The sequence below is a fragment of the Anarhichas minor genome, unplaced genomic scaffold (genome assembly GCF_050575085.1).
Source record: "Anarhichas minor isolate MPS153535 unplaced genomic scaffold, ASM5057508v1 ptg000136l, whole genome shotgun sequence".
Classification (NCBI taxonomy): Eukaryota; Metazoa; Chordata; class Actinopteri; order Perciformes; family Anarhichadidae; genus Anarhichas; species Anarhichas minor.
Window position 1 is genome coordinate 13,048,660 of NW_027466582.1, and position 27,816 is coordinate 13,076,475.

General features: G+C 41.5%; 1 protein-coding gene across 5 annotated transcripts; it reads left to right on the plus strand.

Moving 5' to 3' along the window:
* The first annotated feature begins 1,701 nt into the window (after positions 1-1,701).
* Positions 1,702-26,422, plus strand: LOC142941750 (dystrobrevin beta-like). 5 transcript variants are annotated; one of them, XM_076083794.1, is made up of 22 exons: positions 1,702-1,914; positions 7,485-7,535; positions 9,725-9,816; positions 9,988-10,068; positions 10,192-10,405; positions 10,494-10,579; positions 11,593-11,747; positions 11,897-11,996; positions 12,119-12,285; positions 13,603-13,727; positions 14,801-14,872; positions 15,604-15,681; positions 16,524-16,611; positions 16,800-16,879; positions 17,412-17,510; positions 20,228-20,324; positions 20,558-20,578; positions 20,842-20,995; positions 21,390-21,479; positions 21,763-21,810; positions 23,386-23,418; positions 24,444-26,422. In XM_076083794.1, exons 3-21 carry the CDS (start codon positions 9,726-9,728, stop codon positions 23,391-23,393), a joined length of 1,854 nt encoding a protein of 617 aa, XP_075939909.1. In that variant the 5' UTR covers positions 1,702-1,914; positions 7,485-7,535; position 9,725; the 3' UTR covers positions 23,394-23,418; positions 24,444-26,422. The 5 variants fall into 5 exon arrangements, with proteins under 5 accessions (XP_075939909.1, XP_075939911.1, XP_075939910.1 ...); XM_076083796.1 differs by having other exon boundaries at positions 23,389-23,418; XM_076083795.1 differs by having other exon boundaries at positions 16,527-16,611.
* The last annotated feature ends 1,394 nt before the right edge of the window (positions 26,423-27,816 follow it).

Below are 27,816 nucleotides of genomic sequence, written 5' to 3' on the forward strand. Positions count from 1 at the left end.
AGTTATAGCTTTAAGGTTGTCAACTATTCTGTTTTGGAAACCGTCGAGCCAGTTAATGTCCAAATTAGGAAGCCTGCATATATGACGGTTGATGTTTCATATTCATTGTATTGTTAAAAACCTCTGCAGAGTACAGCGGTGTGTGTGGTTCACTCACACAGGGCTGGTGAATTTCACAACCTCTGGAGAATGAAGGTTGGTCAAATACAATATAGAGAGAAAGAGTGACAGTCGGTGACTAACAATACTGTTACCGCTTCTTCCTTTAGGAATAGAGTGCAACTATTGCTTACTTTTATTTTAGGAATAACACGGTTACAAAAAAACATTTGACTCAGCAGTCGCAGGATGTAAGAAGATTTACTCAAGTTAGTGCAATTTTGTGGTGTTTTTACTTCACTTGAAAGTTTCCATTTTATTCTTTTTTTTAAAGGCAAATATTATACTTTTTACTTTTCTACATGTATATCTTTTTGCACATCAGCAAAAATGAAACACAACCATCGGGGCCCAACAGCAAATTTGTTGCTCAGGTCCCCCCTGACAGGTTAATCCAGCCATGAAGCCACTGGAGTAAAAAGTGCAATTTCTAGTGTTGGACTTAGAATTTTTGCTCAAGGAAAAAAAGCAACATAGTGTAAAAATACTCCAGCATTCAAACTTGTTTTGCCTTCAGTAAAAGTATAAAAGTATTAAAAAGATTAAACACTAAACATTAAAACACAAAAGTAAAAGTAGGCAACTCATTATGCAGAATAGCCAATTTCAGAATAATATACGTGTTATATTATTGAGTTAATAAGTGATGCATTTACGTGTACATCACTTTAGGGATGTTCATGTTGCTTTAATGTAACTAAAGGTAGAGCCTTTAAAAACTGCCGGGTGTCTTGTGAATTTCAATACAGTCTTATATTTATCCCTAATAAAACATCAGAATGCATTTGTTTAATATGTTGTAATATTGGTCTGAATCAGCTAAATAACTGTAACTAAATGTATCAAATAATTGTGGTGGAGAATAAAGTACAGGCATACTTTATTTCCCTCTGAATTGTAGCTTTTTGGAGTAGAAGTGTCATGGAGAAATTCAAAAACTAAAGTAAGTACCTCAGCATTGTACTTAAGTAGGGTACTTGACTAAATAGGCTACTAAGATACTTTCAACACTATATTTTTCCAAGTAAATAAAGTACAAGTATGTCAAGACTATTTTTATATATACTGTATAAATAGCCTAGGCAGCTTCCACCACTGGACTCAGTCAAATACATCCACAAATTGTACTTATTTCGACTATAAAAGTACTTGAGTAGCCAAAATGTATGCATACTTTCCAACTTAACCAGCTTTAACGGCAGTTGAAATATGCATATTTATACCTAAACTAACATGAAAATGGCATAAAGCTTACCATGTATTCCGGATGTGACCATAGACTCTGTATATGAGAAGCAACAGTTAAATTATGTAACCGAATTAAATGAAATCTTATTGTGCATGAACAATAAGTTAATCTCTGTAAAATCTGATTGAAACAGTGTTATTACTGAATGTGTTTAGGTAAGTAACGTTAATTAGCAGGTTGCGTGTGTCGGCGGCACACACGCCGCTCACTGTCACCGAGGGGGCAGGACGGAGCGCAGAGAGGAGTGACTTACTTTCAAAAATAGTACTCCTCATCACAGCAGCGACCAGTATGGAGGGGGTGAAACATGGTTGGCTACGGAAATAAATAACGGGACCGGTAGGGGGGGGGGATATTATTTAAATCAGAAAAGAGCAGAACCGCAGCATACGGCGAAAATAGGAAGTGTGTATTTGAAGAGAGAAGAAACTGTGTTTAAGTCGGTACAACACGTTGCACTGTTGATGTTGGTATTTGGACACGAATACCTGCCGAAAACAGTCCCGGTGAGTACACCCGCGTTTTACGGTTAAAGGACGCAGCGGTCGTCGCTCAGACAGACATACGTGTTTAGGTTGAAGTTGATAGAAGGTGCGACTTTTAATGTGGAAATTGCATCCGAGTTTTGGTGAGTTCAGGAGCACATTCATTCGGGTGGAACAAGGTGAACAGGGAGTTAAAACTTTTCTGCAATATGGCCGCTCAGATGTCACACAGCTTCCCAGAAGTAGCGTTTAGGCAGAACTATAACGAGCTCTGACTGTAGTCCGCTTGAAATGCACGGCAGCTCCAAGTGTCCGCCGGAGACCGTGGACATATCGCATGTGTTTAATGCGGTGTCCCTCTCTGTCCTGAGTGTTGTAGTTGACATAAGTCACGATCACTTTTCAAATCAAACTATACTATTGGTGTTTGACTTGTGCGCAACTTTACGTGCGCCGTTTTATATGAAAGAAACTTATTACATTCAAAGAATGTGCCAATTTTACGTTACCTGGCTTAATGCCAAACACACAGGCTTTGTGGATCAAAACCTACTACTTGTTTTAAATCGTTAGTGTCCACTGTGATGTTCGGCACACGATCGTATATGTTGAGTGGCTCTAATTATATTTTTGCAACAAGCTTTGGAAACATATGTTAATAAGAATGTTACAATGAGGATGTCAACGTTGGGGCTGATACATCATTTCATCTGATCACTAGGGTGACATTTAAATGATTTAATAAATGATAATATGCTTTAATGAATCACCAGCAGTCTGATGAATCATTACATTACTGACCTGTTGGGTCAGCTGGAATGATTTGTCACCCCACAACCTGCCAAAGGGCGTTATCGGAGACGACCTAAGCATTTTTGGTAGTCTAGCAGAATATTGACAGCCCCCCCCCCCCCCCCACACTCCCACAGCCCAAATGTGTTTAGAGCAGATATTAAGAGCAGATATTAAAACAGTAGAAAAGAAGACAGGGGTCTGAATGACATTAAACATCTTTTTTAAACTACATCTGTTTTGATATTCTGCTTTCTGAATCCAAATATGGTTATTTCCCCTTTCATCAATGGTAATTTACCAGTTATGCCGCTCTTTATGTGCATCTTTGTGTTATCAGCAGATAAAGATCAAACAGTCAAATTAAGGTCAAGTTCATTAACTAACATTCATTAACTAACATTCATTGACGGTCCAATTACAGGCTGTGACAGAAACATACCGGGGTGTAAAAATATAGACCCTGGACCAAAACATGTGTGTATATCCAGTCAGATTGCAGACTTTTCCAAACTGTTGCTCCCTGTGGAGGAAACCAAACAGAGAGGGATGGCAGTAACAGATGGGCTGTCTTCCAAACGCCCCCCCCCCCCCCCGGGGGGGTCTCCACTCTTTCCCTGGTAAATGCCTATCGTGTGCTTTAATTGAGCAGTGGGCGAATGGTTTAGATCTTTAACAGAGAGAGCAAAACAAGCCTTCCCAACTTTTCCTGGCACCCGCATGACAACCGGGTGCGTATAAATATATACTCCCCCAAACAATTTTGTGAACACGCTTAGTAATTTATATAAATGTGCCTGAAGATAATACTCGATGGTCTCTTCCCACCAACCCTCAACGTCATAACATTTCATCTCAGCGTCTCCATAAGCAAAGATTTCAGATGTTTAGTTGATTTACAGTAACGCGAAACTGTGTTACTGGCTCCGCTGTGGGTGGGGAGATAATAGCGGTGGGGGGGTGAACCCTATGATTAGCAGAGCAGTCATTCCTATCTAGCCTCTGGTTTGTGTAATTTCTCCAGAGTTAAATTATAGTGAAATCTAAGTATTCCTCAATTTGCACGTAGGAGCAGTCGGATGGACCTCAGAGCTCTTTGCTCGTTTACTGTTGGGTATGTGCGGCGCCTCTGATAGCTTGAAAAATAGCAGTAAAAATTGGGCTGAATAAATAGACTCGCTGAGACCCGGATTGAAAGGAATCTCTTCTGCCTTTCAACCCCAGAAGTCATTTCATTTCATTGAAGATAGTCGGTAGACACAACTTTCACTTCTCTTTCACCATGTCAGTTTCTCGCTCTTTCCTTCCTTCCGGCTTCTTGGTACATCTTGATCTCTCTCTCTCTGCGTTTCCTCTTCATATCTTCTTCTTGTCTGCATTTCTCTTTCTCTCTTTATTTTATTTGAGTAACAGTTACACAAGTTGGAAAGCTTTTCGGGTGCCAAATCGTTTCAAAGTGCATGGTTTAAAGGGATTTTACAACTCTGACGCCAGCAATTGTTTTAGCCTCTTTTGTGACAAATGGTAGTAATCACCCCCAAGAATGTGTGGTTGCATTGCATTGTGGCAAAGGTTGAGTCAGGTTCACCTTCTCTGCTGGATGAACGTGCGTGTTTTTGCCTCAGACCTCAGACCTAACTTGGCACAGATGCCCGCTCATTAATTTCCTATTGAAATGAATAAGGGGAGCTGCATTTCTTCTGCTTTTATCTGTCCGAATACAGTCGTGGAGAGCTTAAAAACAAACTGCATTTTTCCTGTGCGGGTTCATTGGAGTTCACCAACTTGAGTCCAGTTCTTGTGGAAGATCCTCAGTGCCGGTTCATGCTATTTCAATCAGAAGAGCCCATCTTGGGTCAAATAGGAACAGGTTTCTTTGCTCCATCTCTCTGGACCTGTAAAACCCTCTACAACAGGCTCCACCATGTCTCCACCTCAGAACATTCTCTTAACGTCTGACATCCTCCGGTCCTCCAAACACCCCGTGACATGCTAGTTTACCGTCTGTAACCACGTAACCGGAGATGTATTGCTTCTGTTTTTACCTGCCTTGGCGACAACCCCGGGGGGTTGTCTCTCCTGGCAGCACAGGGGTCAAAGGTCAGGAGCGAGAGATCGGAGAAGCGGGGAGAGGCGCTTCGCTTTCGGTTCGACCTGCTCGTAATGGGTGAAGTTGAAAGTTGAGGTTATACGGAGTGGTTATGATGGATCTGACATTGTATACAATAAACAATGAATCTACGTAAGATATATTTTGAATGTCCCTGTGAGGAAGTGTGTTCCGGCATCCACCCTGCAGTTCCACAGTATACGAGTATACTTCAGCCCCCATCATTTTCCCAGCAGTCTGTGCCAGACGGGCAATCTGTGATTTCAACTGTACAGACAAGTTACCATACCAGGCTGTTATCGGATATCCCATAATACCCTCTAAGATCGCATGGTAAAACAGTAACATGAACTTCTGCTCAAATCCAAAGACCATTATAACATTCTGACAGCATTCCTCAGCCTGTCGAAACCTCAGCTGATAAGTCGCTGCTTTTTGTGTTTAACACCCTGTGACAGTTTATTTTGGTTTCCATTGTGTAAAATGTTTCAGGACATTTGAGACCCAAGGCCTGTGACGAGTCAACTCCTCCAAATGCCCAAACTTCCACGTTTCCTGAAACTATAAATTAATTTAGAAGAAGTTGCTGCGGAGCTTTCAGGGGGGCCGGCTTCATCTGTGTCGCGTGTTACAGTAAAGTGTCGAGGATAAATGGAGCTCGTTGGTATTTCAGCAACGTCAGTGTCTAAAGTTGCAGCGTACTGTATATATATAATGTATAACACACACACACACACACACACACACACACACTGGTCAGGTCCTGTCAGGGCAGAGGGTGAGAATAGCGAGCAGCTGCAAGTGGTCATGTGGTCATGTGGCATGCATGGTGTGTGTGTGTGTGTGTGTGTGCGTGTGTGTGCGTGTGTGTGTGTGTGTGCAGCGGGTGGTAAACACCCTCTTAACCCTCTTTACCACCACCTCGCCTGCCTGACGCCCGTCGGTGTCCTCGCCGTATTGCGTCTTCAGCTAAACTTAAGTTTGTGGATTCCCCCTCAGAACTCAGCGGTGAGTCGAGTGTGAGTGTTGATGCAGAGAAAGATTTTGAAGCCAGTTGTTTTCAGGTTTTAGACTGAGATTAACTGATTCCTGAGTACAAGTGAGTGTAAGAGAGTTTTTTTCAGGACCATTTCAGTTGTTGGGCCTATGGAAGTGTAACCACTGTGTGTGTGTGTGTGTGTGTGTGTGTGTGTGTGTGTGTGTGTGTGTAATGTGTGTAATGTGCAGTACTTATCCAGGTAACATGAATAAATAACATTGATAATTTAGACTATAAAATGCCAGAAAATAGTGACAATAAAATGACCCAGAGCCCAAAGGGACATCTTCAAGCACCTTCAATGCCAATGTGATTTTCTGTACAGATACCAAACCAATATTATTTGTTACATCTTAGTTTAGAGAAAATAACACTTTCTATATTACACACACACACATCCTATGTCTGAATCACCAACACGTGTGATTCTGGGTGACATCTTGTGATGATACAGCAGGTAATAGAGTGACAGGTCTCACTGTGACGATTAACATCATGTGTGGCTTTTGTGGTGAGTAACCAGATGTGACCAGGAACGTGTTGTTCTTGTAGCGGTCCAGTCATAAAGTGATAGAAAAAAACAGCACGTTTTAAGTCAGCTGTTGGCGAAAAGTGTAGCATAGCATTGTGCCACTGCTGTGTGTGTGTTGTGGCATTTGAGTTTCCATACAGTGAAATTTGTATGTGTGTGTATCAGTTGTCTGTCTGTCATGCGTGTGACACCTGCTGACAGGATGTAACCGTCCGCCTCTTGCAGTTTGTCTTGACGGGTATTCAGGCCGGATGTCGTTCACACGGCTGTCTTTTGTTTTTTTTCTGTGTTCAGAAATATAACGCTAATGCGGAGATGCTCCGCGTTTTGTGGTCGTCGTATCCACGAGGTTTGAGTTTGACTGTATTTGTGGGACAATGTTTAGATTCTTTGTTGTGTTGCTGACTGCTGCCTTGAGAGCCTAACGACTTGTCAGTGTGTAAATTCATTATTTTTTGTTTGGGGAATATTTTGCTGGCACTTGGCTGCTGTTCAGCCTATTTTTGAGCAAAACAGTGAAGGATTTTATTAAATTTTTTTTACAAATGGTCATAATTTGTTTCCAGCTTCACAAGAATATATTCAGAGCATGTGTCAAGAAGAAGCACTTGACTTTCATTGACTTTACATTTAAAATAATGGTGTGTTAAGCAGCCACATGAATTGACGTCAGTCGACTGAGTACTGTGTGCTGTGTTGCAATCCGATGGCCTTGTTTTGACAACAAGAGCGTCACACACTACCGGTAAAGGACTTTAAATCAGAAGAACCTGCAATACACCGCTCATAAAATGAGTAACTTATTCAACATAACATATAAAAATGCACTAATAAAGGATGTTCAGTTGTTTTAAGGCGGCCTACGATCAGAGAGGATCCTTCATCGTATCAGCAGTGACTACAGATGAAAGAAATTATTTTATTTATTTATAACATAATAAAAAGGACAATTTTGCAAACATGTGCAGAGATGCAGGAGAGAGTGTACCTCACTGGTTGTGTTTAGCGTCCTCTGTTGTCCTCAAAGAGCTTTTGACATTATTGTCTACAGACTGAAAAGACTTTTCAAATTGTCTTTCTCTTCTCTCTCTCTCTCTCTCTCTGTGTCTCTCTGCTAGACGTCCCTTATTGAGGCTCCTCTGTCCTGTGTGACCCCCTGACACAGAGAGGTAGGACCACACACACACACACACACACACACCTATTAGGGGTAAATGGAAGCATTCCGCTGTGTTTTCTGAGCCCCTATCTTACGGCAGAAGTTAGTGCGTCCTCTGTGCGTACTCAGGGCAGCGTGTGCTGTTTGTGTGTTTGTTTCCGTAAAGCTCAGCAAATGTCAGCCATAATAAAACACCATGGTGCAACAGCAGCGCGCACCGCCACCCACACAAACACAGAGAAGCAACACACATGCAGTCGGCTGTATGCACCTCTCCAGCTCCAAACCCTTCTCTTTCTTTCCCCTCCTCCCGTCTATACTTTACTTTCTATAGCCGAGCTCCTGAAGTTTGACTTTCTGTGGCTTGAAGTACTTTCCATGAATTTGACTTTATCTATATTTGGCCTATGTTTTATTGTTTTGAGTGAATGTTGGTCAGGCTGCTACAGGTGTCCCATTCATTAATGAAGCAGGGATCTAGGTAAAAGCCTATTTTATTTGGATCCAGCCCGTGTGACCAACCTTTGTACTTGGACCCAGTGATTGGGAAAACGGCAGCCAAGCTGTTGCTGGCCCTCTGACATAGTTGGGGGTAATTGCTGGAAGGATAATTATATCTGTGATGATTTAAAGCTTTCAGAGTTAAAATAGAAAGCAAACCTCACAGACCAAATGTTCCTCCGTGTCAGCTATACACAGACAGACAGACAGACAGACAGACAGACATGGTGTAGTTATCACTAAGGCCAGGCTGGAAATAACGATTTGCTCACTGCGGGAGTCCAGTGTGGTAACTGGTGAACATTTTTTCAAGCAAAAACATTTAATAGTTACAGCTTCTTAAATGTGAGGTTTTGCTGCTTGATATTATGTAATTGTAGTCTGAATATCTTTGTAATGTGGACTGTTGACACCACCTTAGCTTTTACTAAATTCTGATGTATTTTTCCTGACATTTCACTCACAAAACGATGTGTCAAATATCTGCTCTGTGCTCGGTGCGCCCTAATGCACCGTCACTTGCTGTCCTGAAGTCCTGATGGATCTGTGGATTCCAGTTGTTGTCAAATATCTTTCATGTTTTTCCGGTTTGAACAAGGTCACGGTGGAACTTACTGTCGGGTTACAAAGACAAAGGTGGTCTAGTGTGTTTCCGGAGTCTTACTTAAGGGCACTTTGAAGTAATGACATGACTGTTCCTGTAAGGTGTCAAGAGAGAAAGAAGAAAGTTACACTTGACTAGCTGGCATGAGCAGCCTTTAGAGTGTACAGCTGTATAAAGATGGGAATGTAAGAGAGAGAGAGTGTGTGTGTGTGTGTGTGTGTGTGTGTGAGAGAGAGAGAGAGAAAGTAAATGAAAGGAGGAATCCTTTTGTCTGGATGAAGCATGAAGTCTCCTGGGAAGCTTTCAAATCCTCTCTGGAATGTGTATGTGTGTGTGTGTGTTGGGGGTTGGCTTGTCACCACATTTATACAAGGAATGCAGATATGTGTGTGTGTGTCTCTGCGTGTTTCAGTTTTGTGGTGTAGTATGACTGTTACCATGGCGACTGATGTCCTCGGGCGTTTTTCTGTGTCAGCTGACAGCAGAGCCGTGAGTGACAGCTAACTTTATTTAATCCTTTTGAAAAAAACACGAAATAATGGCCGGCAGCAGCTCAGTCCGTGGAGACTTTGGCTGGTTCAAGTCCCCCCCCCTCCCTCTTTGATTTACATTTACATTCCTTCCTCCATCCTTTCTTCTTTCTTTCTTTCTCTCTCTTACAGTCCTCCCCCCCCCCTCCCTTTATCTCTGTGCCCTTGTTAAGTAGTCTGAATGCCAGGCTACGGATCACATTTCCTCAGCTTCTCTCATTAATGTGTTTATTTACCAAGCTGAACTTGACTCTGAGCCGCCGCCTCTAGTTTGTTTGTGTGTGTGTCGGTATGCATACAGTAGTCCTGTGTGGTACACTTCAACAGTGCCTGCTTTGCCCGAGTAGTTTCCGTCCAACGAGTCTCTAATGGGGTTCCAATCTAAGGTTCATCTGAATTTTAAGTTACTTTTTTAAATGTAGAGCAAATCAGATCCACCAGAAACATTTCAGACGACATTACAAACAACAAACATTCACATGGTCCCTTTACAAACAGTTTCATGATGTTTTTCAACGCCTTTAAGGAAACCCAGGTGCTGAGTTTTGCTGCTGTTTTGTGCAGGATGGTGATGGAGGAGGGGGGGCAGAGAGACAGAGGGAGGGGGACTCCAGCAACAGTGGAAGCAGAGCGGAGACAGATCCTCGTAGAGCTTGGTGAGTGACCTTTGACCCCGAGGTGGATTTTCCTCTCCTTCAGTGTTTTTGGCTCCAGTACTTTCAAATGTGTAACTCCATCCCCAGCACGCAGAAGAACGATGTGTATTTATCTCCAACACGGACTCATAATCAACCAAGGTTGAACATGTCTTCTTCTTCTTGTCACAGGGGAGCAGAACTTGGATGCCATTTGTCTCTCCACGTATCGAACGGCCTGCAAGCTCAGATTCATACAGAAGAGATGCAACTGTAAGTCTTCCATGTTCTCCTTCAGCATCAGTTTAAAGTGTCAATACAGAGATTTGCTGTCAAATAAGTTTGAGGTATACAAGCTTCTCTACGTGACACATATCTTGACTGCTCTCGTTCCAGTGCATCTGATCGATATATTCAATGTGATCGAGGCGGTGCGGGACGCTGGTCTGAACGTCGTAGAGCTGAACGCCGGCATCTCCGTGACCCGACTGGAGAACCTGGTGTCCTCCCTGTTCAACCAGCTGAGCAAGCGCCTGCCCACCACGCACACCATCAACCCGCGAGAGAGCGCCGTCCTGTTAGTCGAATTCCTGCTGACCGCCATTGACAGGTAGCTAGTTTTTTTCATTAAAAAGGTTTTAAATACAAGTGAATGTGACATGTGCTGTGCTACAGTGTCCTATGTGTTTGTTTCTCAGTGAGCCTGACAGCCGTCTGACGGTGCTCTCTGTGAAGGCGATGCTGGCCACACTGTGTGGAGGGAAACTGCTAGATAAGCTCCGCTGTGAGTACCAAACGATACCATCACGACTCACGTGGAACCTGTTGCAGATACGTTATCTTAGATTTATTAGAAATACTTTAAACGTTCCCCAGAAAACAGGCATGAACTGATTTCTCATGTAGGCTTCGGTTGTAAAACATAGACTGTAAGTGGACGTAGTCACCGTGACGCCACCCATTGGTTTGCGGACTAAAGGTTTGAAGCCTTTGAGTTCGTCATTTTGGCCGTCGCCATCTTGGTTGTTTGCAACCAGAAGTGACACGAGAGGGAAGCTCAGTAGAACCGATCGCTGAATAAGACGTTTGTAGTTAAAATGCTACACGTGGTAGCGACCTGTCAATCACAAGGTAGCCCCGCCCTAAAGCACACCCTGCTTTACGTCTCATAGACCTCCATATAATCTGACCTCTTTTTGCAAACAGAGGAGTCGCCCCCTTGTGGTTATTAGAAAGAATGCAAATTTAAGACACTTCTTCAGGAAGTTGCCACCTGGTGTAAACACATGTATAGAAATAGTGTTCATGATAGGCCAACAGGACCAAGAGTATACATTTTGTATTTGTATAATTTGTATTTATTCATATATCACGGACTGTGCACTTCTACTTAATTAGTTTTACTGCATTTATGTCTTAATAACTTTATTTACAATCTCAATCTTTCAGTGGGAATTTCAGCATGTATGGAGGTATATATATTCACGTCACATATCTGCCACCGTATGGACAATGCAGGTCAATGCTACTGTTTGCTTATGTTAATTTACCTGATCTTTTACTAATCATGGTGTGGTGACAGGAATATGTTTTTTAAAAAAGTCCTATTATGGAGATTCACCTCCGGTCTCGGGACCAAAAGCTTGTGCACAAAAGGTCGACCATTAAAATGTAGGTTAAGAGTTAATTTGGGGTTATGAATTGGCACATGTAAGACATAGTCATGGTTTGGGCCGTTTCTTCAAGAAATTAATCTAATCTAATGCTTTACTATTTTTTGTTTGTGTGTGTGTGTAGATGTGTTTTCTCAGGTATCTGACTCCAGCGGCGTGCTGGTACAGTCCAAGTTTGATGGTTTTCTGAGGGAGGCTCTCAAGCTGCCCACCGCTGCACACGAAGGGCCGTCCTTTGGCTACACACACACCTCAGCACGCTCATGCTTCCCACAACAGGTACGCTCACATACCTCAACCACCCCATTCATCTGTCCTTTGTTATATACATTTATTTCAGTAATAACAGTATTACAGGATTATAATTGTATTTAATATTCTGTGTTCCTGATGAGTTTTGTCTTCTGTAATTGTTGTTGTTGATGTAGAAGAGGGTGATGCTCAACATGTTCCTGGACATTGTGGCTGACCCTCCTCAGTGTCTTGTCTGGCTGCCTCTCATGCACCGCATGGCCAACGTGGAGCATGGTACACACACACACACACACACACGCACACACACACACAAACACACACACACAAACATAGATGTAAGTTAAATGCAATTATCTGTGACAGATACTGCCTTCTCTCTCTCCTCTCTGTCTCAGTCTACCATCCCGTGTCGTGCTCCTACTGCCGTGGCAACGCTATGACGGGCTTCCGCTATCGCTGCCTCCGTTGCCGTGGTTATCAGCTCTGCCAGAACTGCTTCTGGCACGGCAACGTCAGCGGCTCACATAGCAACCAGCATCAGATGAAGGAGCACTCGTCCTGGGTGAGTCACAGTGTGATTACCCATTCATCACACCAGGGGGCACTCCATGTGTGTGTGTGAGTGTGTGTGTGTGTGTGTGTGTGTGTGTGTGTGTGTGTGTGTGTGTGTGTGTGTGTGTGTGTGTGGACCTCCATCTTTGTGAGGACCATAATGAATTTTAGAGCTTACAGTGGGGCGCTTAGAAACTAAGACACAACACGACATTTCATCTGGTCCTCACTTCTTCAAAAAGCTGTTTCGATGGTTAAAACTTGGGTTTTGAATCGAGACAGTCTGGTTTAAAACAGGTTTAACTATAAAACACACATTGTAACAGATCATCACAACGTATTCAAAACCTGCAAATCTTCCTTGATAACTCCGGACAGGTGTATTTCAATGCAAATATTGTCAGCCTTTTTGCTCATTGTGATGTATTTATTTCCAAAAATCTGAAATGCCTCAATCCCATAACATTATAGTAATATTCCAAAAACTAGCTTAAAGGTGAAAATGCTGGCAATAGAGAACGGATGTATTAATAGATGGAAACATGGTTAAATTATTTATCACCCAGGCTTGGCATAATTTGTCATATTGATGTTTCAGGGATAAATCTCTTTGTTGGTGCAGATCCTGCCAGTCCAACAGCATCTTTTCTTCACGGGACACTCATCCTAATAATCCTCTGCAGACTTTGCAAATCATTTCCAGCAGGCTTTAGTTTTGGGCTCCATTTTATTGTCATCTCATCTGCTTCACTTTGCCACACTTAACACTAACAATACACGGTTACATCGTCTTCCCTGCATGTTTCTATGAGGTTTGCAGCATACAAAATAAAATCAGAAACTGATATTTGGCAATAATTGTTTGGTCTGCAATCAAAGTTGTTTTAACGTGATACAAGTGTGGCATAAACAATTCATCCTCGGCGGATAAAATGCACAACAGAGATTAAGTTGTCGTCATTCCCTCCAATCTCTCAGCCAACTGTTTGTTTATTTATTTGCATTCGGTCTTCTTTTTGGGGTCGATAGAAATAGATTACTACCACAATTTCACATGATTATATAAATAAGTGAAAGTAAATGACATGCATATTCATGTACATATGTACATACATAATACAAGTTAAGATATGATATATTTTGTATGTGTTTTCATAGCAGTTTATCAGCCGCGTGTCTTAAGAACTGTTTTTATCCATGGAGTTCTTCCTGCTCTTTACTGTAGTTAACACTGCTGCAGAACAACAATACAAAGTCACACAGCTTTTGAATGTCGACCAGATATTTGTGTCTGTATTTATGTGTGTGTGTGTGTGTGTGTGTGTAGAAGTCGCCGGCGTCAAAGCTTGGCCAAGCCCTGAGCAGGACTCTGGGCTGTGTGTCATCCAGAGAGCCCCCTCATCCTATTTACCCAGAGGAACCTGAGAGGACGCTCAACCTCTCCAACATAGTGTAAGACCTCACAACACGCACACACACTAAAGCTTTGTTTATACTCACTTGTGGCACCGTAGTGAGCATGCAAAAAGTCTTTCATGCTCAATGTGCTGTTCGTTGAATTATTCTCCGAAATGCCAGAGGGCGTATAAACAAAATGTTCTGCGAAGAAGCAAGAAGACAACGAGTGTAACCGGCAAAACGGCATAAACCAACCTCCTCAATTTGTTCTGTAAACTCATATCTCATGTTTATCGACTACTTTATTGCCTTTATACAAACCCTGTAAAGAAAGAAGTCAAGTAAAGCAACAAAGGTTGAATTTCCTGTAAACAATTTAATGTTAATGTTCAGTCAGACAGTTGAAGGGTTTTTGTTGAAGCTCTAATGGGAATGTTAACACTTCCCTCTAAAGAATGGTAACTTTGCATCACAAAAAGTGAAACTACCATGTCGCAGAAACTCGGCCTAAAATAACATTTTGCCGTGTTATCGCCAGTACAGTCACATGTAAACAAAAACTTCAGATAACACGAAAGTCCCGCCTCTAGAACGAAACACTTTGGTTGCTCCGCCCCTTGCGGTGGATCCACATTGTTTGATTTTCCAAACATCGGCAGACTGGGTCATTACGGACCTCCAAGCACTGGACACAGAAACGGGTCAGCAGACAGAGACTTAGCACTTAGCACGGAGTGAGTATGTTTATTCTAATGTTGCTGTGTCAGGTTTTATAACTCTCACAAGCTTTAATTTTTCTGAATTTCTATCATTTCGCTGTTTTTTGGGATCTGCATTCATTCTCTCTCTCTCTCTCTCTCTCTCTCTCTCTGGTGATCTTTGCCCTGTCTGTGTTTGCTCAGACTAGTATAACTCACTGTTGCATGACTGCACTCAAAAGCACGTGAGAGAGTGTGAGGTGCAAGAATGTGTGTTTTCTGACAGGCAGGGCTTTGTATTTTAATAATTCAATGTTTTTATCATTACTCTGTGTTTACACTGTTGGTAATATGGGTCTGATAATATGGGTCTGTGTGTGTGTGTGTGTGTGTGTGTGTGTGTGTGTGTGTGTGTGTGTGTGTGTGCAGCCCCGCTCGCCCCATTGGAAACACCACTGACGCCATGTTGCTGTCCACATCAGTGCCCGAGTCCTCCAAAAGGTAAAAACTGACATGAAGATTAGAAAAACTCCCAGTTTACAGGTTGTTGTTATATTTTTTTGTTCTCAGTGATTAGAAGTTTGCAACGTTTCTGGAGTTTAAAGCTGCAGGTTAAATGGGTAATAACTTGCCTCTGTCAGCATAAATTAGTTTTTAATAGCTTGCTTCGTTCCCTTGTTCCTTCTAAATGACTGCTTTCTCAGCACAAACTTTACATCAATTAGCGATTTTATTTCACTGATTAGATTTGATGAAAATAAAATGTAGGCGCCTTATGCAGCAATTAATTACAAGATGAGGTAAAGCTAAAAACATTGTAAGCTTTTAAGTTGTGTGGATTTGCTAGTTTTCTTTCTTTTACGTGATGGTAAATTCAATGTTTTGGACTGTTCCTCTGATAAAATGAGACATTTAAAGACGTCACCTTTAAACTGTGATGGGCACTTTTTCTATGGTGGCTGAGAGAGCTCAAAAATAATGCTGCAATCTAAGAAAACATATACATCTCATAGCAGTGCGTTGACCACTTGGTAACAGTACTTTTCACTTCTTTTCTGACATTTTATGTAGCAAATGGTTAATTGGAAAAACTGTTGGTACATTGATTGTACATATTTGTTATTTGCAGCCCAACAGTGAACTGAGAATTAAACAGTTGGCATTTAAAAAGAAAAAAAAATACATCAGCAGAAATGTGTACATTAAATATCGACATAACGTCTCTCATCCAGTTTGGCAGCCGCTCGGCACATGAACGAGGAACACGCTCTGATCGCTGCGTATGTGAATCGCCTCCAGAGCAGCCCATGGTGAGAGTGAAGTACAGTAAGACCGTGACTTAGTCAACACGTATCCGGTGGAGTTTATTATCTTTTATTGCGAACAACAAAGATCAAGTAAAAACAAAATAAATCTACGTGTAAATCATTTTACAGGTTGTGTACTTTATATGCATTAAAAACAATAAGCCAACAACGTTAACATTCAATAGCCAGCCATGTGTTAAAGTTCAAACGCAGAACGTCCCACCTGCTACTTGAACATCATCTCTGTGTCCAGCATCCTTTTAGCGTTAGCGTTAGCGACCAGGAGTATGCTTCTAGCACTTAGTGAAAAGCCTCATTTTCCAGAGTGAGGTTAATTGATGATTGATGACTGACATTATACTCATATTTGTTATATAATCGTGAAACATCTCACAAAACCAGAGCTTGAATTTAACTGTTTTCTGAATGAAATATTTGTCCCCATGATCGGATTTTAGGGTCATTTTGGGTTCTTTTTGGAGGTAGACACAGTAGATTCATATTGTTCCTTTACAAAGTTTTTTTGTATTATTGCTTCAAACTGTTTGTGTTCAGGGCTGTTTGATCAGAGAGCAGAATGTACTATAAAGTGTTGCTCTGTATAGTGCAGGCTCCCATTGTCATCTACAGTGGCTCACAGGGGACATTTGACACTTGATTTCATTCTGTATGTGAATATTTGACAACTCAAGAAAAAAGGACACTCTGAAACCTGCAAACATTATTCCTCACTAAGATGTTGTTTATGTTGCTGATTTCATTGCTCTGTGTGTGTGTGTGTGTGTGTGTGTGTGTGTGTGTGTGTGTGTGTGTGTGTGTGTGTGTGTGTGTGTGTGTGTGTTCAGTAGTGTGGACAGTCCCAGCAGAGAAGATGAGGAGCACAAACTGATCGCCCGCTACACCTCCCGCCTGGCAGAGACTGACGGCGCAGGAGTGAGTCAACAACACCTTGTTTTTAAACTGCAAATATACCATAAATACACAATCAGGTACTTCTGTGTTACATATACACAGACCTCCGTCGCCCTCCACCTTCTTTCGATTGTTAAACGATGAACGGTCGACCCACACTCAGTCAGCTCAAGTACTGTAACTTAAGTTCTGTGTGTGTTTCTTTTCAGGTGATACCGAACCGGAGCATCAACTTTGATGTGAACAAACAGAAGAGGGAGCTCATTGCTCAGCTGGAAAGCAAAAACAGGTAATGCATGAGTTATTGATTTTGATTCATTCCTTTTTAGTTTGACCCACGTCTGTCACTTTGTAGCTGTACTTGTGATACACATTTGTGTGTACAGAGCCCAGTTTTACCCAATGTTTAAAAAAATCACTGGTCTTATTTTGGGAATAAATCTGAGAGATTATGCAGTTTATCAGTGCTGTTTCACTGTTTGACACAATAATTAAAGGCAAACATTTTGAGGTAGACTTAATGAAAGCGTGTAAGTTTTTTTACCCCTGCACTTATTGACTATCAGTGAATAAGTCTTTTTTAAAGCACGTTTCCTTCATGTCTTCAATATGCATTTTATGTGTTAATATGTGTTTCCAAAATGCAGCTGCTTGTCACATTTAAAGTATATTCTGTAAATCCAACATGTACATTCCTCCTTATAATCTGCAACAGCCTGCAGAAGTGCGAGTGCGTATTCTCGCCCGCGTCTTTCCACAGTCTGTCCGGTGATGTAACGCTCCCCCAGCCTGAGCTGACCGGTGTGTTTTTCATTTCCCAGAGAGATCTTGGCGGAGATCAAACATCTCCGCGTAGAGCACGAGGCAGCGTGCCAGGCCACCACCAACCCGACTCTGCTGGCCGAGCTTCGGCTGCTCAGGTAGACACACCGCTGCTGCACACGCGCACATAACGGTATAACAGTTATTAGTTGTTGTTCTTATGACATACCAACAGAAATGATGCTCAAACATCAACAATCAAAGTTTACCCGCCCTGCGTTTTATTTGCTACATAGAGTGCCACAGTGTCCGATTTGGCGGGAAATCTGTCACGTTGCTTTGCAGCACGGAGGGAGAGTGCTTTATGGCAGATGGTGGTGACAGATGGTGGATTTTTGTGAAAAGCCAATGTAAAAATCACTTCCAACATGTTTATGCTCGTTTGGTAAAAAACAAAAACTCCAAGGGAGAGGAGGGAGACTTTATACGAAGCAAAAACTAGAGAGAGAGAGTTGCAGTAATGATGACGGGAGGATACTGATGGTGCTGCACAGAGCAGATTTTTATGTGATCATAGCATCTTTGAACTTATTCTGACTTGAAGAATGAGACAATCTCCGTGATGCTGATGGGAGCAGTGTGCATTGCCGTCAGTGTCTTCTTGGATATGGCCACTCAGGGGCGCCACATTCAAAAGTAGTCACACTCTCGACATAGTGGCTTTAAGTTGTGCAAATGACAATATGTACCCTTTACTTCCTTTGTAAGTGCTTTTGAGGAGGATATTCAAAATATACTGTGATGAATGTAGCCTTTTTCTGGCTTTGGACTTAATTATATAAATGCGCAGTGAAAACTGCAACAACCTTAATGACACGCATTAGCTAATACCCATAATTCAAGGTGATAATCTGTGAAGGGCACACTCATTTTGCACCCTGAAATGAACTCTCCCGTCCCTCTTCACATCTCGACAGTGGATACTGCAATTATTCGTCCAATGCGTTTACATTTGAGTCATTATCAGTAATATTGCTATCTGGAGTTGTACCAATGCTGTCCCCGTTGCCAAATCACTTCCTTGCATGCCACATGATATCAGTATGAAGTTTCCACCACATTTCTTGTGTTATATTTGTGGAAATGATCTGTACATCCTGACAGCAATCAATAAATATGAATAATAAAAACTCCAATAAGCCTGTCCAATCATTGGTGTTGCCAACGTGGCGACTTTCTCACTACATTTAGTGACTATTGGAGCTAGTTTCTGCTAACTACTGTCATCGAAAAGAGTTGGCAACACTGGACAGTTTGATAGCTTTTAAAATCTAGCGAACTCTTACTAGTTTCTCAAGATTACCAACCCCAGATTCAAAGCAGCATTGTGTAGGATTAAGTTTTCATTGGTGTATAATCATCTGCGACTAAGAAACATTGTATTTTTGTTACATTAGAATGAGCCATTAATATCTACACGGTCCGCCATGTTGCACCGCCATGTTTCTACAGTAGCCCAGAGCGGACAAACCAAACCAAACTCTAGAGAGAGCCTTAAGGTACCCGAAGGCACTACAGATGCCACTAAATCCTACACACTGCTCCTTTAAGGAGTTTTTTGTTTTCTTTCTTTCAGCACAGATTCAGGACACGACGCCATTAATGAAAAACTCCTTGAATCATACGGATAAAGTGGTTATTTGGAACGTCCACTTCTGAAGCTTTACTTTGGGATTATAATGACTCAAATGTGGAGTTGCTGCATGACTCAGACTCTTCCTTTTTTTCTGTTTATTTACTCATGTGTCCTAACATGTGAAGTGAAGCCAACAGGGGAAGAGAAGAGTTGTCACTCCTGCTTTAATGTCCAATCCAGACCACATGCTGTTTGGAAAAAAAGATTGTAAACATCTCATTGGAACGATGCTAGTTTTGTATGCTGACTCTTAAATCTTCATTTCGCTGCCAACTCACTGTTTTTATAATTTTAATGAATCTTGGATTTAATTTGTACTCGGTGGTCTACGCTTGAGCGTTCTAAGCAGTATCAAGTCAATGATGGCCATACCTGCTGCTTCTGCCGTCTGAAAACTCGTCATCATACATCAGACTTCATTGTGAATTCATGATGTCAAAGTTTGGTTTCAAGGTCTTGTGGTCCGTCTCGGAGGCTCATGATGTTCTGATGTTCCGGTCAGCCAGCTCTTTCACAGCTCATCTCCACCGAGTCTCCTCTTGCCAACCTGGAACAAATGATCACCCGCAAAAAAAAAACAATCAAGGACGTTGTGTTCCTTTGATTTCCAAACATCCGTGTTTCCGTGTGATTGTTCTACGGTTTGCGTTTTTTCCTCTGGCAAAGCTCTCACCTCGCTTCAAGGACGATCTTGTGCTCAGAAAGCCTCCTTGAGTTAGAGGAGTCTCTTATTTCGCTAACCAGGTGACTGAACAACTGACAGCACAAGTGATGAGTTTTGGCAGTTTCCTAACTTAGTTTTATCCACTCATAAACCTCATTCTACCAACCTGAGCAGCCTGGACTGGAGTGTGTTAGGGCCTCCCTACATTTACGCCAGATCTTTTGATTTGGCTAACGGAGATTGATACAGTTTATGTGGCCGAGTGCAAATTCATTTCTACCAAATCAGATCCGGAGATGTCTGACATGAAAAGTGTAAATGGGGCCGGTGAGTCTTCTCTCAGAGCTCTGAGTGTGTTCAGCATTCTGTCTCATTGCCTTTCTGAACCACGTACCTTTTGTAACCTCAAATTATTCCATTTCAACGGTGTCTTCCGCCTCCCGTGAGTCCTTGCACTCTGGTTCTTTTGTTGCGGCCTCCTCCTGACAGTAATGGAGGGTTGTTGTGTGTTGCAGACAAAGGAAAGACGAGCTGGAGCAGAGGATGTCGTCTCTGCAAGAGAGCAGGAGGGAGCTGATGGTGCAGCTCGAGGGACTGATGAAGCTGCTCAAGGTGACGCGCAAAGACACATGCACACTTTCTTTATTGCCACACTAGCAAAGTTTCTCTTTTTCGTTACACCTCCCTGTGTCTGTCCTCCCAGTAACAAGCCTCGCTTTTTTTCCCCTCTGCTATTTCCTCCTTAATAATTCCACCTTTTTCCAGCTCTGAGTGTATCTGACTTCTTCTTTTCCATCCTTTTCCTCCCTGTTTTCTTTCCGACTGCCCACGTTGTGGCCCTGTAGGATGAGGAACAGCGACAGGCAGTAAGTTTACCCCCCCCTCCCCCCTCCTCTTACTCATGGCACTGTAAATGTAGGATGCCAAAATAAGTCAACTTGACAAGCAAGCTACATTTTTCCAATTGGGACATAAATATCCTGGATAAATAAGGGATCACCCTTTTCCCAGCGGTTGCCAGAACTTGTAATACAGTGTGGAGGTGACGTCAGCTGTAACAGAAATGACAAGATGTTTCTGAAAGTCATAAGTGATTCTATGCAACAACCCTTATGAATCCATCTCTTAGGCGCAGGCGGCTGGCTCTTCTCACGCCTCTCCTTCTCGACCGAGCCCGTCAACCGTCCGCTCTGTAGGCGCTGCGTCTCCCCACGCTCACATGTACCCTCCCCAGGACTCACTCGCTGGGGTTGGTGGTGACGTACAAGAAGCATTCGCCCAGGGTAAGTCTGGAGCTTAAAGCAGGGTAAACAAAATATATCCATAAAGTAATTATTGTTTTTATGGTCTTACACACAAAGTTAAATACACATCTTGTGGCTTTGTTTTTTGTTAAAGCTCTGAGACGAAATACAATATGTAAACCATCATTTTTTCGGACCTCTTCCAGACACACAGGAGACGTTTCTAGGATTTAGTCCTGATTTCCTGATCTAACAGGTTTACGTGTCGTCAAGTGGTTTATGACACAAGCTGCAGGTTTTACAGTTACCTGTTAATAAGGTGAAACTGATCTGGAACACTGGCTGGAAACTATGGTGTGAATCTATTCTTTGTACTGTGGCGTACAATATTGGATGACTGTTGTTTTCTTATACTCACATCTGTCAATCGCAGGCCCGAGAAGGAACCTGAGGAACGACCTTCTGGTAGCAGCTGACTCCATCACCAACACTGTGTCTTCACTGGTCAAAGAGCTCCACTCTGGTATGCACAAACATATACTGTATATATATATATATATATATATATATATATATACATAGACATGCACACACTTCCATAGAATCCTGCAGATGCTCTTTTCACATCTTTGAAGCTTCCAAACGATCACCTGCTTTCAGTTCTGGGTACAAAACTGGTCAAGAACTACAAGAAGTCTCGTTTTTTTGAATGCTTTCTTTATACGATCTAATAATCTTTAGAAAGTAATTACATTTTGGTTTGACGCATGTTCATAATGTTGACTTTTATCCTCTTTTCTGACCAGATGAGGTTCGGGAGGAAGAGGAGAGATTGCTGAACGGGAAGGACAGAGGTAAATTAATCTCTTTGGTCTCTCATGTTAATCCTCTCTTTGCTCGCTCTGCTTGTTAAACAGAACTTCACACCAACATGAACTGCTTAATCTTTGCACTGGGACTAAGATGCTAATAATTAGTGTTTTAAAATATGAACTTTATCACGCAAAACCAACACTAAATAATAACATAACATGAATTAATCTGAATAACAAATGAATGAAAAATAAAGGCCACAATGCTCCACGCTTCCTTACGAGGGTTTTTCTGACAGTTTTCACGTAAGAGGTGGTAAGAACTGGTGAGATTATAATAACTGAAATCATCTTGTAACAACTCCGTTACAATTAAAAGTCCTGCATTCAAAATGCTTCTTGAGTAAAGGAAGAAACAAATGCAGATTGGCACTTTTCAGCGTGTTGAATTATGTTGCCCCTAAGGTCTTTAAAGATAATGTGTGCTCAGGTTATCTTATGACGCTGTTGGTTTTGTTGCAGGATGAGTTATAACTTTATCTTATTGGTGGCCTCATGTAAATCATGAGCAGGTGTCACTAGCCACCTCAATGAAGACACCTGTGTGAGTGTAGAGTGCTTTTAATCTATAATGATGCCCCGCATTTCATAAACGGGAGTAGAATTTAAAGTGCCAAATGCTGGAAATACTCAAGTAAAGTACATGTAACTAAAAAAATGTACAATACTTGAATAAACGTCTACTACTACTGTCAAAAGACATGAGGTTCCTCTGTGGGGGTAAACAGCTGCTTAATGCAGAGTGAAGCAGCTTTCATTGCAGATTTTACAAAACATCTGTCAGAAAATATTAAGAGGAATTTATCAGAATATAATATAATACAGAGAAACCTCAATAATAGGTGGAATACATCAGTTAGCTCATTTTATGAAATATATCAATATTCTGTATTAAAGTTTATTTTTTTGGGGAGACAATTGCGCTGAATCTTATTTTTCTCTCGCACACATAGAGGTCGCATCTGTATTTGCGTCCTCTCCTGCTTGTCTTTTCGTGTCCGTGCGGCCACGTGCGCAGTCTCTACACGTCTCCACTTATTCTCCAGGTGCTCCCTCTCTCTCTCTCTCTCTCTCTCTCTCTCTCTCTCTCTCTCTCTCGTCTGTACTGCAGCAAGCTTCATTAACACTCCGTCTCATTAGCCTTGCTTTATGGAGCCCCTCCTCTTTACAAGAGGACCGCCTGCAGAGCCGAAGCGGGGAACTTACTTCCTGGTCTGCTCCCTGAGCCCAGACTAAACGCTTATAAGAATACTTACCTGCAGTACTAACACACCGAACCCCCGAACAGCCAGACAGACAGTTCAGCCCCTCGTTCTACACAGTTAAGTCTTAAAGTGTAAAGATAAAATACTGTGTTAGACTGTCCACAATAAGAGTTTTCTTTGTGGAGTTAGTCGGTTTGTGTAGCACCTGCCAAGTACAGCACTGTTTTATGTTTCTAAGCTAAGTGCTGCTCTGGTTCTTATTACAGCTTCTGGCATAAAACCTGTATCACTTGATTGAGCTTCATGTTGCTTTATCCTCTGCTAACGCCTAACAAACTTTCTTTCTCTTCAGCAGGTTAACATGATCACAGGACAAACAAAAACAGTAAGTGATTCAATGTAATCAACCTTTCTTTTAATAACAACATGATGATCAAAACTTAGTTTCTTGTACAGCACAACAAAAATAACTTTAGTTAGTTTTCAATGCACTGGGATTTTGTCATCACACTGTACATTTAGAGGTTCAAACTAGCTATAAACTCAAATTTGCCGAAGTGCACCAGATAACAAACATATAATAGCTTATATATAACTTATAATTCTTTTCTGCTTAACAACAAAAAGGCTGCAATCGTGTCATGGGAAAAACTGAACGAGTGATTTGATGACTCAAAGCAACAATTTGTTTGAACAGGACAACAAACCGCCGGGTTTAGAAGCACTTTGTGATGTTTTATTTGAGTTCATACAGAGAGAAAAATCAAACACGTAGTTGTTTCCTTCCATTTAGAAAAACTCTTCTTATTTAGTTTTTTCTATTCTAAATGTAAAATTATTTTCTTTTTTAGAAGAAATATTTTTGTGTCATAAATCTAAAAAACGTAATCTGTCAAAACTAATTTAATTGAAATGATATGATGATGTTTTCATGTGGCATTTACCTTTTTGATAACTGAGGTAGAATTTTGGAAATATGCTTATTCGCTTTCTTCCCAAGAGTTAGACGTGAAGACTGATACCACTTTCATGTCTGTACAAAAAATACGAAGCCACAGCCAGCAGCCATTTAGCTTAGCTTAGCTTAGCATGAAGACCGGAAACGGGGGAAACAGCTAGTCTGGCTCTGTCTAACATGCACACCTCTAAAGCGAGGTTAAGGTATGCGTACGGATACATGGCCAATAAAGCTGATTCTGATTCTGATTTCCCTCTGCCTCCAGTCTTTATGCTAAGCTAAGCTATGCTAACCGGCTGCTGGCTTCAGCTTCATATTTCCCAGACAGACATTGGGAGTATTATCAAGCTAACGCTCGAGAAGACAACAAATAAGTGCGTTTCACCCAAAATGTCGAGCTGCTCCTTGAACTTCTGATTGGTTATCTGACGGTTCTGTCGCTCTCTCCTCAGGCAGAGGTTCCATACCAAAGAAGGCTGAGCCTGCTGAGATGGAAATGTATCTTCTTGTATTAATCGTTAGCCAACGGGGATTAGAGCTCCAGTGCTAGTCAACCAATCACGATGCTGGACACCAAACGACCGCCGGGTCCCTACTGATGTATAGCTGTGATTCTGTGTGTGTGTGTGTGTCTAGTCACTGTGGTTTGACTTTTGTTTTCATTTGATCATGCACAGCTTAACGAGAAATCTGAAACCTACTGATTTGTACTGTGGCGCGGTTGCGTGTTTGTGTGTGTGTGTGTGTGTGTGTGTGTGTGCGCGCTCTGCGTTTTCGAGGGTCGAGTAAGTGATGGGGGCACCGTGTAGAGACGGAAAGATGTGTTTCGGACATTTTTGAAGGATTAAAAAGTGCAAGAAAGTTACACGATGTAAATATAGCGGAGAGAAAAAGTGTGGGGGGGGGGGGGGGGGGACTTAGGAAAGTCAAAAAGAGGAGAACTGAGTTGAAATGTTTTAAGTTTCGGCACTGTGTGCTTAGTATTTATTGCTTTGATTTGATTTTTGATATCTATTGGTTCAGTTTGAGTGTTTTTGCGTACGTGAGTGTGGTCCAGCCCTGCTGAGACGATAAGCTTTAATGGGACGTTTCCTGCTGTGTCGAGCCCGGCACAGTGCAGGGTGGAGGGCTGAAGTCCCGGTCCTGGTTCAGGTGTCTGAAACCTGGAAGAGATTAGTGCCACGGGTGCTGGTATGACAGCAGCCCAGGTTGTCCAGGCCTCTCTGTGTATCTCGGTACTGCAGTGGGACGACAGTCAAAGAGGAGATATCTGATTACTGTGTGTGTGTGTGTGTGTGTGTGTTTGTGTCATGTGAGGGAGAGAGAATATAAAACCATTTGCTTCAACAGTGTAGCAATAGAGTAGCAAAGTGGGTGGAGTATTTATCCCCATTACAAATGTTCTTTCAAAGGTTCAGTGTTTCCCAACTTGAGTGTGAGGAGGCACATGATTGAAGGAATGTGGAAGAAGATTAAATTATGCTTTTTCTGTATTACCCCAACTTTTTACTCTATCTCTTGAATGTTTTTGTTATACTTTCACCTCTTTAGGACTCAAAAATATCAAGAAATGAAGTAAATAGATACACAGTTATTTTACAACAACAGAAGAAGAAATTTAAAAAAAGCTACCAACATGTAATCAGTAACAAAACACAGCGCATCATTCACCAAAAGTGGACTCATTAAACACAATTTTAAGCTCTCGGATTGGATGTTTTCTTTTACTCCAATGCTTCTTGGGAGTTGTAGTCGGCTTTTCTCCTTTAAGTCATTCACAGTTTTGACTTTCTCCACCGTCAGAGTTTCAAGTTCACCTCCAAGTGCCAGTTACCGAACATCATCTATGCAACAAACGAATGGCGCCTTTACTTCCTAAACACGTCCTGCCCACAGTAACTCCTCACACTTTGCTACTCTGGTTTATTTTTAAGCCTCCTGTGAAGGGGATCCTGAAGTTCTCTGTGGGGCGTCAAACCCCAATCAGCGCCCCCAAAAATCTTCAAAAATATATATTCAAAAATATAAACCGGGTCAGGTTGATTTACTTTCATGGAGCAGATGTGAAATTATTTTATCGAAAATATGTTTTAAGTATTTCTGACTTAATCGCATTGTACATTTTTTGGATCAGATTTCAGTTTCAAGTTTTTTCTTTCACCAGCCCTCCACATTGTTTGACAGACTGCTCGCGTCTGGGTGATTATCACATTTCCAGATCGACTGACTGTATGAATCATTAAATACATGAATGAACTCTTGTTTTAATGTGTGTAATAGTGTGTGTGTGTGTGTGTGTGTGTGCATGTGTGAGAAAGAGTGAGAGTGGAATCATGACTGACAGGACAGCCGTGTCCTGACATGAAACTGTAAACACAGCTCTGAACCTGCCTGCGTGTTTCATCTACAATAAATAATATTTAACATCAAACTGGTGCATTTCTCCGTCTTTGTGACCCTTGATCTTAATATTCCAGGACTCAAAAGCCTGGGCTGCAACATAAGAAACAAGGGTACGATGTTTAATTCCATAACTTATATGTGACTTTCCACTACTTTGTCAGAGCTCCTTCATGACCTCATCATTATCCCCTCCTGGTTTGTTCATGTTCCAGTACAATTTGGCAAAACATAAACATCTAATAATGTAATAAATCTGTGAAACAAGTTAGACACTAAACTCTGCTGTATGGAAAGTGACCCATTTGTAAAATGCGGTCCTCTCTCATGTGGAACACGGCATTTCTAAACCCCATGTTGATGCAGAAACTCCAAAACCTTACTTACGTAAAAAGTAGCAATACTACATTGTAAATATACTCTATTACAAGTAAAAGTCCTCCACTAAAAAGGCTACTCGAGTTAAAGTATATTGCAGTCAAAAGAACATGTGCTCAATTCAGAATAATGGCCTTGTGAGTGTTACACTGATACATTTTATATCGTTAATGCAAAATATTATAGGCTTGTTGAGGTGGAGATACAACGAACATGAAACTAGTCAGTTTAGCTGTCAAATAAATGTAGCGGAGTAAAAAATATCCTACAGTATTTCTGTTTGAAATGTAGTAAAAAAGTGGCATTAAATGTACTTAAATTTGTACTTAAGTGCTTTAGCAGATGTACTTAGTTATATTCCACAGCAAAAATCACATCGTCTTTGAGACTATGCAACTTTTTAAATGAGAAATACGCTTACTCTTAAATTAAACAATAAAAACACACTGTTTCTAAATACAGTCACAATGGGTGTTGCTGTGAAAGAAGTCCTGCATTCAAAATCTTACTTTACTTAAAGTAGATAAGTATAAGCAGCAACATCAGAAGTACTCATTACGCAAAATAGCCCCTTCAAGAGTGCTAAATAATATTCATACAGTATTAGAATATTACCGATGCATTAATGTGTAAACAACGTTTTATTGTTCATGTTTGAGCATCTTTTTAACAATATAATGTTTAGGTATTGTAATGTACAGAAAGTTTAAATACTTAAGTAAAGTACAAGTACCTGAGATTTGAATAGTACTAGAGTACATGTACCATGTTCATCCAAACTGATCCCAATAATCTGAGCAGAAACAAAACCGAGCCAATGTTTTTGGTCACAACCCAGTTTCTATAAATAAATAGCCAATTTTTCTCCTGCATGTTCGACTTTTTAACACCCCCCCTGATTTAGTGTCCTCGTTAGTATGGATGAGCAGTTCTCACTTTTCCCAGGAGCTTCCTTCAGAGGTCAGGACTCTGCGTGTTGTATATGTGTGTGTGTGTGTGTGTGTGTGTGTGTGTGTGTGTGTGTGTGTGTGTGTGTGTGTGTGAGGT